The 17,434-nt window shown below is 38.0% G+C and overlaps 1 protein-coding gene across 1 annotated transcript in view; it reads right to left on the bottom strand.

The window, feature by feature from the left end:
- The window catches only part of ADGRV1 (adhesion G protein-coupled receptor V1), a 635,274-nt gene that overhangs the window by 81,417 nt on the left and 536,423 nt on the right, over positions 1–17,434 (bottom strand). The window contains exon 87 of the mRNA XM_037801795.1: positions 11,544–11,665. Coding sequence (XP_037657723.1) covers positions 11,544–11,665 — 122 coding nt within the window. The remainder of the gene's footprint in view (positions 1–11,543; positions 11,666–17,434) is intronic.

The following is a 17,434-nucleotide window of genomic DNA, read 5'->3' as shown; positions in this document are numbered from 1 at the left end:
TGTGCTCATTAATATTAGTTCATATTAGTGAGACCATACAGTATTTGTCCTCTTGTTTCTGGGTAACTCACTCAACATAACATCCTCAAGGTTCATCCATGTTATTATATGTTCTGTGACTTTGTTCTGTCTTACAGCTGCATAATATTCCAGTGTGTGGATATGCCACAGTTTGTTTATCCACTCATCCATTCATGGACATTTGGGCTGTTTCTTTCTCTCAGCAGCTGTGAATAATGCTGCTATAAACATTGGTTTACAAAGTCCATTTGTGTCTTAGCTTTCAGTTCCTCTGAGTATATACCTAGTAATGGAGTTGCTGGATCATACAGCAATTCTATACTCAGCTTCCTGAGGAACTGCCACACTGCCTTCCAGAGTGGCTGCACCACTCTATGTTCCCACCAACAGTGAATAAGTGTGCCTCTTTCTCCACATCCTCTCCAGCACTTGTAATTTTCTGTTTTATGGATAATGCCCATTCTAGTAGGTGAGAGATGATATCTCACTGTGGTTTTGATTTGCATTTCCCTAATTGCCAGTGAAGCTGAGCATCTTTTCATATGTTTTGAGTTATTTGTATTGCCTCTTCAAAAAATGTCTATCTATGTCTTTTGCCCATTTTTAAAATTCACTTGTTTGTCTTTCTGTGGTTGAGTTGTAGGATCTCTTTATATAATATGGATATTAAACCCGTATCTGATATGTGGTTTCCAAATATTGTCTTCCATTGTGTAGACTGCCATTTTACTTTTCTGACAAAGTCCTTTGATGTACAAAAGTGTTTACTTTTGAAGAGATCCCATTCATATATTTTTTCTTTCATTGCTCACACTTTGGTTGTAAGGTCTAGGAAACCACCTCCTGTCACAAGATCTTTAAGATATTTCCCAACATTTTCCTCTAAAAGTCTTACATTCTTAGCACTAATGTTTAGGTCTTTGATCCATTTCAAGTTAATTTTTGTATGAGGTGTGAGAGAGGAGTCCTCTTTAATTCTTCTGGATCTGGATATCCAGTTCTCCAAACACCATTTATTGACAAGGCTGCTCTGTCCCCGTTGCTTTGACTTGACTGCCTTATCAAAGATCAACTGTCAGTAGATGAGAGGGTCTTATGTCTGAACACTCAATTTGATTCCATTGTTCGGTAATATCTATCTTTATGCCAGTACCATGCTGTTTTGACCACTGTAGCTTGTAGTATGCTTCAAAGTCAGGTAGTGTGAGTCCTCCCACTTCATTCCTCTTTCTCAAGATATTTTTGACTATTTGGGGCACCTTGCCCTTCCAAATAAATTTTGTTATTTGTTTTTCTATTTCTGCAAAGTAAGTTGCTGGGATTTTAATTGGTATTGCATTGAATCTATAAATCAGTTTAGGTAGAACTGACATCTTAACTATATTTACTCTTCCAATCCATGAACATAGTATGTTTTTCCATTTTTTTAGGTCCTGTTTGATTTCTTTTAGCAGTTTCTTGGGGTTTTCTCTGTATAGGTCTTTTGTGGCTTTGGTTAAGTTTATTCCTAAACACTTGATTCTTTTGGATGCTATTGTAAATGGAATTTTTTTCTTGATTTCTTCTTCGTGTTGCTTATTACTTGTGTATAGGAACACTACTGATTTTTATGTGTTGATCTTGTAGCCTGCCACTTTGTTGTATTCATTGATTATCTCTAATGGCTTTTTTGTAGACTTTTCTGAATTTTCGACATATAGGATCATCTGCAAATAGTGAAAGTTTTACTTCTTCCTCTCCAATTTGAATGCCTTTTATTTCTTTTTCTTGCCTAATTGCTCTAGCTAGCACTTCCTATACAACATTGAACAATAATGGTGACAATGGCCATTCCTGTTTTGTTTCTGATCTTAGAGAGGAAGTGTTCTAGTTTGCTAATGCTTCGCTGGAGGATGGCCAATGGCATCCGGAAAACCTCTGTTAGCTGGGAAGGCACGCAGACGGCATCCGCTTCAAAGCTCTGGCCTCAAAATGGGTTTCTCCCAGGACATTCCTCTCTAGCAAGCTTGCTTCTCTTCAAAACATCACTCACAGCTGCACTGAGTTCCTTCTGCTTGAGTCAGCTCATTTATATGGCTCCACTGATCAAGGCCCACCCTGAATGGGTGAGGCCATGCCTCCATGGGAATATCTCATCAGAGTCATCACCCACAGCTGGGTGGGGCACATTCCAAGCAAATCTAATCAGCACCAAAACATCTGTCCCACAAGACTACAGCAAAGATAATGGCGTTTGGGGGACACAATACATTCAAACTGGCATAGGAAGCTTTCAGTCTTTCCCCATTGAGTATGATGTTAGCTTTGGGTTTTTCATATATTGTGCCTTTATCATATTGAGACAGTTCTATTCCTATCCTTTGGAGTGTTTTCAGCAAGAAAAGATATTGAATTTTGTCACATGCCTTTTCTGCATCAATTGAGATGATCATGTGGTTCTTTTGATTTGGTTTATTGATGTGGTGTATTACATTAATTGATTTTCTTGTGTTGAATCAACCTTGCATACGTGGAATAAATTCCACTTGGTCAAGGTGTATAATTCCTTTAATGTGCTGCTGGATTCAATTTGCAAGTATCTTGTTGAGGATTTTTGCATCTATATTCATTAAAGAGATAGGTCTGTAATTTTCTTTTTTTGTACTGTCTTTGTCTGACTTTGGTATTAGGGTGATGTTGGCTGCATAGAATGAGTTAGGTAGCTTTCCCTCCTCTTCAATTTTTTTGAAAAGGTTGAGCAGGATTGGTATTAATTCTTTCTTGAATGCTTGGTAGAATTCACAGGTGAAGCCATCTGGTCCTGGGCTTTTCTTTTTGGGGAGCTTTCTGATGACTGACTCAATCTCTTTACTTGTGATTGGTTGGTTGAGGTAGTCTATTTCTTGTTGAGTCAATTTTGGTTGTTAATGCTTTTCTAGGAAGTTGTCCATTTCATCTAAGTTGTCTAGTTTAGTACCACATAGTTGCTCATAGTATTCTCTCATTATCTCCTTTATTTCTGCGGGGTCAGTAGTTATGTCCCATTTCCCATTTCAGATTGTGTTTATTTGCATCTGCACTTTTTTTCTTTTTTTTTTTTTAAGCCTAGCTAAGGGTCTGTCAGTCTATTTTCTCAGAGAACCAACTTCTGGGATTGTTGATTCTATGTTTTCCTGTTCTCAATTTCATTTATTTCTGCTCTAATCTTTGTTATTTCTTTCCTTCTGTTTACTTTGTGGTTAGTTTGCTGTTCTTTCTCTAGTTCCTCCAGGTGAACAGTTAATTCCTCAATTTTTTCTCTTTCTTCTCTTCTAATATAGGCATTTAGGGCAGTACATTTCCCTTTTAGCACTGCCTTTGCTGCATCCCATAAGTTTCGATATGTTGTGTTTTCATTTTCACTTGCCTCAAGGTATTTACTAATCTCTCTTGTAATTTCTTCCTTTACTCACTGTTTGTCTAAGAGTGTGTTATTTAGCCTCCATATATTTGTGAATTTTCCAACCTTCTGCCTGTTATTTATCTCCAACTTCATTCCATTATGATCCGAGAAAGGGTTTTGTATAATATCATTTTTTTAAAAATTAGCTGAGACTTGCTTTGTGATCCAACATGTGGTATGCTAGAGAAAGATCCACAAGCACTTGAGAAGAATGTATATACTGCTATTGTGGGGTGTAGTGTTCTATAAATGTCTGTCAAGTCTAGTTCATTTATTGTACAATTCAACTTCTCTGTTTCCTTATTCATCCTCTCTAGATGTTTTATCCATTGATGAGAACTATGTATTGAACTCTCCAACTATTATTGTAGAGGTATCTACTTCTCCCTTCAGTGTTGTCAGTGTTTGCCTCATGTATTTTTGGGCACTCTGGCTCAGTGCATAAATATTTATGATTGCTATGATTTCTTGATGAATTGCCCCTTTTATTAATGTATAATGCCCTTTTTTTTTCTCTGTTAAGTGTTTTACATTTGAAGTCTCATTTGTCTGATATTAATATAGCTACTTCTGCTTTGTTCTGGTTGTTCTTTGCGTGAAATATCTTTTTCCAACCTTTTACTTTCAGCCTATTTTTGTCCTTGTGTCTAAAGTGAGTTTCTGGTAGACAGCATATGGATGGGTCTTGTTTTTAAATCCATTCTGCCAGTCTATGTCTTTTTCTTGGGGAGTTTAATCCATTAACATTTAGTGCTATTACAGTAAGGGCAGTACTTTCTTCTACCATTTTGTCTTTTGTTTTTTATATGCCATATCTTATTTTTTTCTCTCTCTCCTTTTACCCTTCCTGACAGTTTTCATTTCTACAATCTTCTCCAAACCTCCTTCTCCTGTCTTTTCCTATCAATCTGTAGCACTCCCTTTTGAGCGGGTCTCTTAATCACAACCTTCTCAGTGTCTGTTTGTCTGAAAATATTTTAATCTCTCCCTCATTTTTGAAAGACAGTTTGCCAGATATAGAATTCTTGGTTGTGGTTCTTCTCTTTCAGTATCTTAAATATATCATACCACTGACTTCTCACCTCCATAGTTTCTGTGGAGAAATCTGTACACAATCTTATTGAGCTTCCCTCATATGTGATGAATCATTTTTATCTTGTGCTTTCAGAATTCTCTCTTTGTCTTTAACATTGTACAATCTGATCAGTAAGTGTCTTGGAGTAGGTCTATTGCGATCTATTCTGTTTGGGGTATGCCGCACTTCTTGAATCCGTAATTTTATGTCTTTCATAAGAGATGGGAAAGTTTCAGTGATTATTTCTTCTATTATTCTTTCAGCCCCCTTTCCCTCTGGGACACCCATAACACATATATTCATGCTCATGTTGTCATTCAGTTCCCTAAGACCATGCTCATATTTTTCAATTCTTTTCCCTATCTGTTCCTTTGTATGTAGGATTTCAGATGTCCTGTCTTCTAGTTCACTTATCCTTTCTTCTGCTTCTTTAAATCTGGTATTATACGTCTCCATTGTGTTTTTCATCTATTCTATTGTGTCTTGCATTCCCATAAGTTTTGCCATTTGTTTTTTCAAACTTTCTAGTTCCTCCTTATGTTCACCCAATTTCTTCTTTATATCCTTCATCTCTTTTGCCATATCTTCCCTCAGCTCATTAATTTGATTTTTGAATTGATTTAGCATGTTTGTTTGAACATCTTTAATTAGTTGTTTCAATTCTGTATCTCAGTTGAAGTGTTAGTTTGTTCCTTGGGATGATCAATCCATATTTTTGTGTTTGCTAGCTCATTATTTTTAGCTGTCTAGGCATCTGATTTTCTTGACTACTTTATTTTGGAGTTTGTTTTCCCTCTTTTACCTTTGGTTTTCTTGCTGGTTGCCTTTGTTCTCTATCTGTTCTTTGGTGTGCAGTTCAACTTATTCTAGACCTCTAACCTAGCTTCTGTTTAGTTGATCAGAATTTTTCACCTATTGTTTTTCTGGTTCTTGCCCTGCTTCTATGTAACCTTTTTGTGAGAGAGTCTCCCCAGGCATGATTGAGCCCAATCAGATTTTCCCAGTCCACAGAGATCCAGGTCTCAGGAAGAGGATATGAAGTTTCCCTGAGAATGAGATCTCACAAGTTGTCAGGCCCTTCTGTGAAGCCTCTAGACTGTGTGCTTTTCCTATCCTGTCCAGCAGGTGGTGCCTGTCAGCCTGCATCCCCCTACCAGTGTAAAGAGGTGCCACAGGTGCCTTTAAATCTCCACAGACCCTGTTCCTGCCAGGTGCATTGTTGACTCAAGCTGGCTTCTGTTTTCCAGCCCCTGGGGTCTGATTTCTCTGAGGCAGGGCCATCACTTGAGCTGGGCCCTGACCCCTTTGTCTTCTTTGTCTCTCAGACCTGTCTTATCACTGCCCTTGCCTGGATCCAGGGGCCAACTGCAAATATCTGAGGCTTTCTGTAATGAGATACTTAGTTGTTTCAAACAAAAAAAGAAGAAAGAAAATTTTAAAAAAGAAAGAAAACCCTTTTCAAGGCCTTTCACCAGCCCCCAAGTTTTCTCAGTCCTGGTATGGGCTATTTAAAGATTTAAAAAACAAAAAAAAAAAACAAAAAAACAAAAAAACAAACCTTTTCAGAGCAGGACTCCAGCTCCCCAGTTTGGAAGCCAGAGCCCAATTTGGTAACCATATCTGTGTGCCCCTTTTTTCTTGGAACCCAGACCTTTTCCAGTATTCTGAACTGTTTCAACTCCAAAAGTCTCTTTTTTGATGTTGTTGATGTCAGCCTTGCTTCCTCTTTGCTGGATGGATTCCTCCCAGCTCCTTTGGTGCCTGCTGGTTTATCTGTGCTTGGAGCTTTTATTCAGCAGTCCAAGTTTGTTAATTAATGCTGCAGTTGGTGCTAAGTTGAGCCCTAGTCCTTGCTCCCAGCACAGATTGTTTCTTTTTCCCTTGGGGAACCAGCTCCAAGGCAGTTTGCCATGCCTGGGTGCGGGGGTCACCCCAGTGGCCAGGGAAACCTACAGTTTTTTGCTGTGATCTCAGCTGTTCCACCTGTTCCACTTGGTATATGATGTGTGACTTGTCACAGAAGTCCCTGAAGCAGCTGTTCCAGACAGTTCCTGGCTATTTACCAGCTACCCTAGAGGAGTAACTAGATTACACACCTCACCACTCTGCCATCTTGCCCCATCCCCTTCATTTATTTTTTAAAATAGAGGTTATTGGATTAATTGGTCAGGGAATTAAGAAAAATATTAACATCATCCTTTATGAATTTCTTGTGGGCTATATAGACACATTTGGTTATATGAAGGATCCCAAAGACATGCATAATAAACTCTTGTTACAACTGAAGACGTTTCCTAGTGGTTTGCCAATAGATGTTCTTGGCCTTGTCCAAACTTATATCAGTGACCAAGACAAATTAGAAATTATGTATGGTGTACATCTGTTGCTTTTGCCTATCTAATGCTGTTGCCACTGCTGTTGGTAAGAAAAACCCTTTTTTCCAGAATTTGCAAAACTTCTACCCCTTCCACAACAACTTCTGACACCAACTGCAAATAGTGCAATAACTCAATCCAATTCACACTCCACAGGTTAAGGGCAATCCTCTACAAGATGGCCCTCACTCAGATGCCTGTCACAAGTTTGGGGATCCAATTGGTTAGAAATTCTGGAGTTCCCATCTTCCATTTGGGTTCGATAATTCACCAGAATGACTCACAGAACTCACTAAAAGCACTATACTTATTAATAAAAAACTACAAACAACTCATATGTCCTTCAGCAGAGGAATGGACGAGACAAATGTAGTATAGTCACATGACAGAATACTGTGCAGCAGTTTAAAAGGAATGAATTTAGATTTATATTTGTTAAATAGGGTAGATGTCAAAAACTTAATGTTGATTTAAAAAAAGCAAGTTAGAATGACATGCAAAATATTAAAACACACATTCACACACAGCAATGTCATATCTCCTATAGAAGTACAGCTGCTCCTTCAAAAAGTTCTGAAAATATACATAGCAGCCTGACAACAGTGCTACCTCTGGGGAGGGAAATGTGATTGGAGGGAGATGATGGACAAAGCAGCCCTACTTTTTCCCGTAATTGCCTAAGAATATACTTAGGCAATTTTTAAATGATTTTTAAATTTTAATAAAAATAAAAAACATTCTTTTACCCACAAAAAAAAGCACTATACTTATGATTATAGTTTTATTATAGCAAAATGATACAAATAAGAAGAAGCCAAAAGAACAGATACATAGAACGAGGTCTAGGAAGGTCTCAAATGCCAGCTTCTGTATCCTCTCTACATGGAGTCAGAAGGCATCATTCTTCTGGCACAGTAGTAATGTATTTTCTCAATCACGGATGCTTACAGTGACTTCCAGTGTCCTAAGTTTATGTGGGGACTCATTACATAGGTATGATTGATGGAATCAATGCCCACATGGTTGAACTCAATCTGCAGCCCACCTCCCCTCCCAGAGGTAGGGGAAGTGGGCTGATATGATGTGCCTGAAAGCCCCAACTACCTAATCACATGGTTGGTTTTTCCAGTATAGCCAGTCCCCAGCCCAAGTATGCACTTATGGCCAACCCAACCCCATAACTATCAGGTATGGTCCTGGGCTAACCAGGAAGATCAAAAGACACTCCCACCACAGGGAATTCCAAAGATACAGAGGTTGCTTCCCTAGAAACTGGGGACAAAGACCAGTCAAGTTTTTCATTATACTCCACAGAGGGAATTCCATTCCCTGTGGTTTTTGTGAGACCAGTTTCACTCTTCCCACCACTGGAGTCTGCTCATGAGAGAGGCCTGATCAGAGTCGCTGTCACATTGTGAATGGTTTCTGGATGGGCTCTGCCTCAAGCTGGGGTAGTTCAAGTCCTCCACAGGATTTCCCTATTGAGAAATAAGCTCTTTTCCTGTAGGTAGGAGTTGAGACTAGTGCTAGTGGTGGTCGCCAGGCTAGTGTGCCCCGAAAGCCTGATCAGCAAATAGAAATGAAGAGGCCTAAAGCCCCTGGAATCTGGGATTACCAACCAAGTAAGTACGAAACGACTTTTTACTTTCTGAGGTTTCAGAGTCTTTTTTTTTTTAACAAAGCACAATGAAAATCAGGATTTGTTCACCTGGCATCAAGTGCACCAAAGAGAAGTGGCAAAACACAGATATCATTAACCTGCTGAGATGTTAGTGAGCAGCTCCTGGAATTAGAAAATTCCCAGGAAATGAACTTAAAGAGCATTTTCCCCTTCATTTTCTATGTTCTGCTCAACCTCAATGCCCAACAGTTAAAATTTGTTTTAACCATTAAGAAGATATAAATAATAAGGGTAAATCAATAAGAATTTGAGCAAAAGCACAGAAGTTTTTGGAAATAAAGTGTCTATATTCCCAGGAAGATTATCAAAGAATAAAAATATTAATAGACTTACTTAGAATGGTGATTTCTTTCTACCTCACTTTCGCATTTATATTGTGCTTTTCAAACCACCTCATATACATGTTCTTATATGCTCCAATATATCCCAAGTTTGATAGCCCAATCTTGAAACTTCATGAGATCAAGAAATTCCTGAGAATATTTCAAGTGACTGAGATTTTATTTAAAATGCATGAAGTAATAAATATCAGAATACCAGGTTATTATAGATATTTTATTCTTTTCATTCATCAGTCTCAGAGTACCCAGGAAATAATCATCTGGATAAAAAGTGAGGCAGTAAGCACTGATATCTTCTGAGCAAAATACCGTAGACAAGCATAGTATACAAAATATGCTTCTGTGGTCACAAATGTTGAAAAAAAGCCATCCCCTTGGATCTGCATTTCCAGTGGCATGATACATAATCCATAATTTAACTCACCAACTTAGCTGCACATTCCTTTTCAGCCCTGCTCCATTTTGACTAAAGGTGTCAGTACCCAGCCATTCACCCATGCCAGGCATTTCTAAGTGACTTTGCTCTCTTGCTCCCAACATTCTTACATTTAATTGGCTAACAAAGTTACATTAATATTTATCTCTATATCTCTCAAACCTGTTGCCTACTGTCTATTCCCAGGATGTCTACTGCCTGAACATCCGTAGTCTGGAATATGAATATTTTACTAGCTGTTCTTCCTGCCTAAAACTGCTCTTCTTTTCAATATGTCCTCCTAAACATTTCCAGTTATCCTTCCAAAAAGGAGGCAAGAGCATGCCATTCCCATGCCAATAAAATTAAATAAACAAAACAACCAAAAACAAAAACCCAGCTTTTCCTAAACACTGAAAGTTAAGGTCTGCATCTTGTTGAAATGGCATTTAAGTTAAACTACCCTTTCTATCTCATCTCCCACCACTTCCTTTTTAACTGCAAAATTGTTCTTTCTCCCTCCCAACCCTATGCTTAATCTAATCTAGGCAAGAGAAAAGACTCTCTTTTTGCAGCATATGCTAATACTGTTTCCTCTGCTTGAAATACTTGTCTTTAACCGTACAGGTATCATTTATTTAATAAACACTGAAGAGTACCTGTTTCAGGTGTCACAAACTCAGGGGTTGGACAGGTAAAATGAATGAATGAAGTGCATCAGGTGTAACTTGAGGTCACATGCCCCATCTAAAGGGCAGCATCTACTTAGGCCTTGAAAATTGCTGCCATGCAAATATTGTTTTTAAAGAAAAGCCAGAGATTCGGATTTTTAGGTGAATATTCTCAATTTTAGAAGTTGACAGCTACTATTTAAAAAAATCTAAAACACCGTGCTGTGTATCATTGTGCATTAGTCAAATAAGAGACATCTGCTGGCTGTCATTTTGGACCTTGGTCCTATTTCCACTGGGCCCTAGGATTTCGAAGGTGACTATGACAGGGCCTCTGACAGGTGCGGCTCACCTTTGGGGCTCAGCTCAAATGCCAGCACAGGTAGGATTAGACAGCTCCTTCACTCAGCTTTCACAGCACTTTGCTTACCTGGCACTTCCCACAGTATATTATTATAATTAATTGTTTGTTTATTCTTCTGAGTCATCAAATCCTAGAGGAGCAGGGCTGTCACCTTCATCCTTGTATTGGCCGCACTAGCATGTTGCCTGACAGGTAGTGGGTGCCAAATTATATCTCTATCTATATAGAGATTACACCAATTTAATTCCAAACTTTTAAGTTACTTTGTTTTTTTTCCCTTCCTAAATTAATAGGACACTCTGATTGGGTACCCTCATGTAATCTATGATCTCACTAATGAATTGAACTTCTCAAAGGCAAATCTAAACACGCTTTCTTTCGGTCATTTTTCAGTGGTATGCTATAATCTTTAATATACATAACTATATATTTTTTCCTACACATGCTCCTTGTAAGACAGTGGTCAAAATAAAAACTGTTTAGTGACACCCTTGGTAAAGTCACAAAATTATCTTAGTCTAGGACAGAACTTTTCACTTTGGAAAATAAGGAAAATGTGTTTGTGCCATTTGTTAATTTCAGGGTGCAGATTTTTTCCATTCAACAAAAGCAATAAAATAGCCAGCTTTCATTTCTGCTAAATCATACAATTTCTAGTTATGCTCTCTAAGCACTCTCACAAAACTAATTTAAACTAGGCACTGTCAGACTTGGGGGATGTTAGTCATTTTTCAGTGAGTTGAAATGTTCTCATTTCACTAAGCACTAGTCTTAAGAGTAGACTGCTTGAACCTCAACTTATCTAATTTGTAGATATAGCCTGGGTCCAAATATGTGCATAGGTCCTACGCTACTGACAGCTCCAAAGCTTACAAACAACAATCCTGCTGAAAAGGAAATATATTTTTGAAGTTACTTGGATGTTGACAAAACGAAGAGGAGTAAATATTTTTTTGTCTTTCCTACATACAGAAACTATAATAAGCAAGTTAGACTCCAAGCCATATTTCAGTTGTGAAAGATTTAGCTCCCACTCATTTTATTCCACAACACTGTGTGATGTAACTCTGTGCACGGAGTCACCCATGAGTGGATGGATACTTGAATTCTTTACATTGAAACTCCATGTTTTGTGTTCATTTGGACAAACGTGTTGTTAGTAAGGAAACTAAGTCTTACCTGCAGACTGTTGAAAATGACAAAGAGGACCAACATCCAGAAGTGTCTGTAAGCCATGTGCAGTCCTCCCCAAAGCCATGTCATTGAAATCAGGGCAAAGAGATATAAAACCAGTGGAATTTCTAGAAAAAAAAAAGAAGAAGAAGAAGAAGAAGAAGAATTTTTGAGCTTCAGAATACTGCATTGCCACACATACACATAAAATTATTTTGGGCGGCTTTCTTATGATACTCTATATGCCTAAGTACCCATTTTGAAAGAACAACCTTGGAAATCCCATTTCTATGCCAGAGAAGAGAAGGCACATTGCTGAGTCCACATTCTTTTTTGCAAATGGATTTGCTAATAGACTAGGGGGATGGGGAACCATAACTGTTCCTCTCCTAGACTGCCACCTGCTGGACAGTTCAGGAAATACCACGAACAACTAGACAAAAAATTACATTTTGATCTCAGTGGACGAATGGGGGTGTAAATCTCCTTAAAATAGTGCTCCACAAGAAAATGGCAGAAGTGTGCTCCTGATATTAGTATATTCCCACCTGACATTTTAAAACAGAAATGATATAAAAAAAATTTTGTGTGTAATGGAAAAACGCACTCATCTCCTTTTTTGGCCTGGGAAGACACTCGAATTTATAGCTAAGGTTAAGAGCAGAGATAAAGTGACTGATTCACTACTATCAACACCAAGCTTATACTACTCTTTATTTTTCCAAGCCTTTTGTTTCAAAAGTTTTCACAACAGATTTCCTCAAGGCCAAGGGCTTTTATTACCTTTTACGTTTGTATATTTGGGATTTTCTTTCATATTTGGGTTTTTGAATAGTAATTTTACAGAGAGCATTTTAATATTCAAATGACAGGTTATATAAGATTTAGAAAGTCAATCAGTTGAAAGACCATGCCACTGACAACTCTCATGATATATCCCAAAGTCCCTACTTATCCACCATCAAAAATTAACATGTAAAATCCACATGCACTGTGGAAACTGAACAGCAAAATAAAACTATCAATTTTAAAGTTTTACTTTATTTTGAAACCTTCTCAAACTTTTAAAGAAAAATTACAAGTGTAGTACAACCAACTTTTTTTCCTGAACCATTTGAAAGTTGCAAACTTGATCCCCCATCACCCTCTGTGTATTTAATGTGTATTTCCTATAAAGATATTCTCCTACATAAATATACTATAACCATCAAGTCACAAAATTAACTTTGATGCATTTTTACCATCTCACACCCCATTTTAGATTCATCAATTATCCCAAGGAACCAGTTCAGAATCACTCCTTGCATGGGTATGACATGTCTCTGTAGTCTCCTTGAATTCCAAATGTTTCCTGTGTCATGACCGTGACACTTTTGAAGAGCACCATCCAGCTGTTCTTGTAGAGTATCTTAAATTTGAGTTTGCCTGATGTTTTCTCAGGATTAGATTTCGATTATACACTTTTGCAGAAATATCACAGAAGGGATGCTGGTTCTTGCTGCTCCCTACTGGGTGGCACAAGATTTCATTTGTTCCATTACTTCTGATGTTCATTTTGGCTTCTTGATTAAGGTAGTGGGGTTGCAAGGATTCTTAGCTGTCAAGTTAGCATTTTTGCCTTTGCAATTTAAATGTCTTGTGTGGCATTACTCTGAAACTATGTAAATATCCTCTTCTTACCAAATGTTTGATTTATTCATTTATTTATTTTTATAATATGGACCCATGGATTCCTATTTTATTTAATGGGTTATAATCCATTACTATCATTATTTATTTTGATGCTCAAATTGTCCTAGGTTTGTTTAGTGGGAGCCGTTTGAAGACGGTTTCTGTGCCTTTTGATATGTCCCCTTCATTCTGTGAGTGCCTTTTTGCTTTTTCCTTTAGCTCAACCAGATGTTCCAAGTTTATCTTGTACTTGCCAGCCCTAGTCCTGGTTTCTTTCAGGGCACCAAGATCTGGGCACTAGGAGTGCTCATTGCTATTGATGTGTTGCCGCTCCCAGGCCCTCTCGGTAGACAGAGCTAGAGCATACGTGTATGTACACGTATGTATGCACACACACATCTATATTTCTACATCTATTTTTATATAATGAAAACCACTACTTCACACCAATACTTCTAATTCTAATCCAACACCGCAGGTTAATTCTAGTTTTCTCCCTTTCCCTATTTGTAATTCCTTTCTCTGTTGGTAAGAAAACTATTTCTCATTAATATGTATTTACCTATCTGAGCATCACCTTTGAATGTAACCAATCTCTCAGTGCTGTCACCCATTCCCCTGCCCAGATGTCATAGCCAGCTCACTCAGATTCTGACAGCTCATGCTGGGCTGCGCCTCAGCCTCACAGGACTGCCCTCTCCACAAGGGTTGGGTTCCCACAGCCCTTGCCTGACCCCTCCCTGGGGATACATACCTCTGGATCAACTAATGGCTTCAGGGGGGAATTGCTGAGGAAGGGAAGAGAAAGAACAAGAAGAGGAAGGAAAGAAAGGGAAGAGGAAATGGGAAGAGGAAGAGGCAACTTGAGTATTTTTAGAGAAGCAAGAAGGCTTTAGAAGGAGACTGTGCTGATACCTTGTTCAGATATACCACTCATAGAAAAATATTCAAATTATCTGCGTTCTTATTATAACTGCAAAAGAAAATAAGCATAGCATAAGGAAAGATTTATATAGATGAATAATTCCTTGGTCATTAATGCCTTGCAGCAAGACAAGAGATAATATATTAAGATTTATTTCATTTTATAAAACTTCAGTTTGGTTTAATGAAATCATACAGTTTGATAAAGGGCCACAAGGCTCATTTTTACTTAGGCTAAAATGCCCTAATAAATGGAAATTGTTTAAGCCATGCTCGCAAAACTTTTCAAAGATTAGGTATTAAGCTTGGCAATTACATGCTTTGCTCTGACTGTGTAAAATACAGACATCTATTTATGGCTTTGTGCAGAGTATTAAAGGACATGCACATTTTGTGTGAATGACTAGGAACTGATCTTTCAAATTTTGGCCTAACTGTTCTCCTAAGTGCTTAGGGCAATGCACAGGGAAAGCTAGTGCAGGGTACTGAGAAAGCCCAGTGGGAAAGCCAGCAGAGCACTCTACCTGTGTTTTTTGGGAACTCTGCTGAAAAGTGTGATACCTTGGCAGCCCAGATCAGAACCTCTGCAAGGAAGAAAGCTGGGTCATAAATAACTCCATGTACTGAGCAATAGACCCCAGGCTGGTTCTCCAGCAGTGCAAGAATGATGAAGATGTGTTTTCAGATGGAAAAAGCATATCCAGAGGCATATTGAGATTTTATGGGCCTGAAGCTTTTACAACTTGCAGGGGCTCATGCAAGTGAAAGACTCTGAAACTTAAGCTTTATCAGCTTTATGGTAAATCCATCTCCGTGGAGGTGCTTTTCAACCTCTTTGGGGGCCTAGCATAACCCTGATGAAAATGGGAAGGGGTGGTGGGAATAGGTGACAAGGATGAAAGTTGGTGATGGTTGGTGGCATGTTGCTGTTTAACAGGTACTATGAATTCCATTTGGCAAATTGAAAATCAATGCTCCATTTAATGAAAATCATTTTAGTTTCATATTTCCTTAAGCTGTCAGTTCACATTTGGTGAACTACTAGCAACTTCTCTGTTGTCTGTATAAGTCAGCATTTATCAAAGGAGGCATTTATAATTGGCAATGTTAGAACTCATGTTTAGGGTGAATTAGTTAATGGAAAACAGAGTCGTTTCAATGTCCTCAATAAAAAGAAGCCCTGAAAACACACTATTGAGCCTAAGGAATAAGGGGGTCTATATAAAAGACTATGCTAAGAAAGTCAAGCTTATGTCAGAATGAAGCTCCTCTACTGGGAGAAACAATGAAATCACCAAAGTACTTAACTTAAATACTTAAATTAACAAGGAGCCACTAACGTGAAAAACAAAGTAGTTTGAAAAAGGTGTTAGCGAAAGAAATTACTTGTGGAAAAGAGAAAAAAATGGCAAGCGGCTATGCCATTTAGTATGGCTGTCATTAAGAAAGTCTACTAATGGGAGTTAGGAGATTCCACGGAGAATACATAAAATCTCTTTGTTTTTTAGTGGAAAATATGATTTCAATGATTTTAATGGCCATTTTAAAAGAAAGTCTAGTGTTGTTTTATCTATTTTCTTTGAAATTGCATCCATTGCTTTATTGCTATGAACCAATGATAACAATAATGGCTTTATTACAGAAATCACACTATACATGAGGATAAAAATTTATTGTTTACAAACTTTGAAAGTACTTTTTTTAATTTTACCTCACTGACTTTCTGATTTTAACAATTTGGGATGTGCTACTAAAACTCATCAACATAAAACAAGGAACATAACTGTGAAAAATGTGGAAGTAAGGTATTTATGGGTCTATTTCCAACAATAGGAATGTTTTATTTTTAAATTAGAAAAAAGATAAATTGAAAAAAGGTATCAAGAGGCCTTACTTCTAAAACATGGACCTTTGTTCTGAAATGAACAGGCTCCAGAGACAAAGAAGTTTCAGTGATCTGAGCTACTTCTTAGTAGGAAAACACTGTTTGTGATCCTGAGCTTTCTTAATAAATGTTAACACTAATGCCACGACTATGATCATCTATCAGTGCTCTCAGCAAATAAACTGAAAATCACATAGGTTGACAATGAGGCATATATTTAAAGAACTGTCAAATCAGCATCAGGATACTGTGGGCAGAACAGATAACAACAAAGTTTATGGACTGGGTTTGCAAATTATTAAAAAAAATATTCCACACTACCCCTAGGTATTTTACTTTCCTAACATTTGGTCATTAGTCCTATACTTGGTTCCAGATTGCAGAGTTTCCTTTTAACTTCATTATTTCTCCAACATGTTCCCAAAGGAGCTCTTGAACACCCATTTGGGTAACAGGGAACCCACGCTAAGTCCTATGGGTCCTGTCACCAGAGTCAGTTGTAAATATTTGCGGCAGCCAGCTGGACTTTGTATAGCTCAGCATTTCATTATAGTTCAGGTTCTTCACTTCATTTGGGTACTCCTTCTTAAATTCACAATCTCTAGCATCACCTTCCTTTGATGAGCACTTCAGGGCCAACAATTTCCAAATCTGCATTTCCATCTCTCCTAAACTCCAGGCCTTTAATTCCAGTGGCCCAGAGATCCCCAAAGCATCTCAAACTCAGTCCATTCAAAGCTGAATCTAGTATCCTTACTCTCAAGCTTTCTCTTCCTTCTGAGTACTAGTATCAACCATTCACATAGTAAGACTTATCTTGGTGCCTTGTTTTCCCTCATATGCTACACTACATGGGTCAACAATTCTTATCTATTTTATCTTCTAAATTCCTCTCAAGTTTGTCCTCTCCAGTCCCTCCCAGGACATTGCCTTCACTGATGTCTCCACATTGTCTAGGGAGACTATTTTGACAGCCTCTTAGGTAGGCCTCATATATTTTCACATGTGATAATATCATCTAAAATTCCTTCGACTGGCTTCCCTATCAAAACAGATGAACCTCACCACCTGTCCTCAGCTGATCTTCCAGCTGATTCTCTCCATACTCCCAGGCACTGAATACAGTATTCCTTCAGTGTCTGGGTCTTTGTTACTACTTGTAATATGCTTGTCTCCTTCATTAGAGGTTATTAAGTACACTGACTTGACTCTATCTTATTTATCTTTATATCCCCAGTGCATAGCACATGGTCTGGCATAGGTAAGGTGCTTAATTACTGTTTGTTAAATTGAAGAATTGTTGATGTGACTTGGAATGCCTTACTTTTACTGCTACTTGTGTCTGAAGTTTGGATTTCTCTTTAGAGAAGCTCTAGGTGTTGAAAGTCCAAGAGTGAAGAGAATGTATTTCAGAGAA

This window comes from Choloepus didactylus, chromosome 13 (assembly GCF_015220235.1).
Source record: "Choloepus didactylus isolate mChoDid1 chromosome 13, mChoDid1.pri, whole genome shotgun sequence".
In the NCBI taxonomy this organism is placed as follows: domain Eukaryota; kingdom Metazoa; phylum Chordata; class Mammalia; order Pilosa; family Megalonychidae; genus Choloepus; species Choloepus didactylus.
This window is presented reverse-complemented; position numbering and strand designations above follow the sequence as displayed.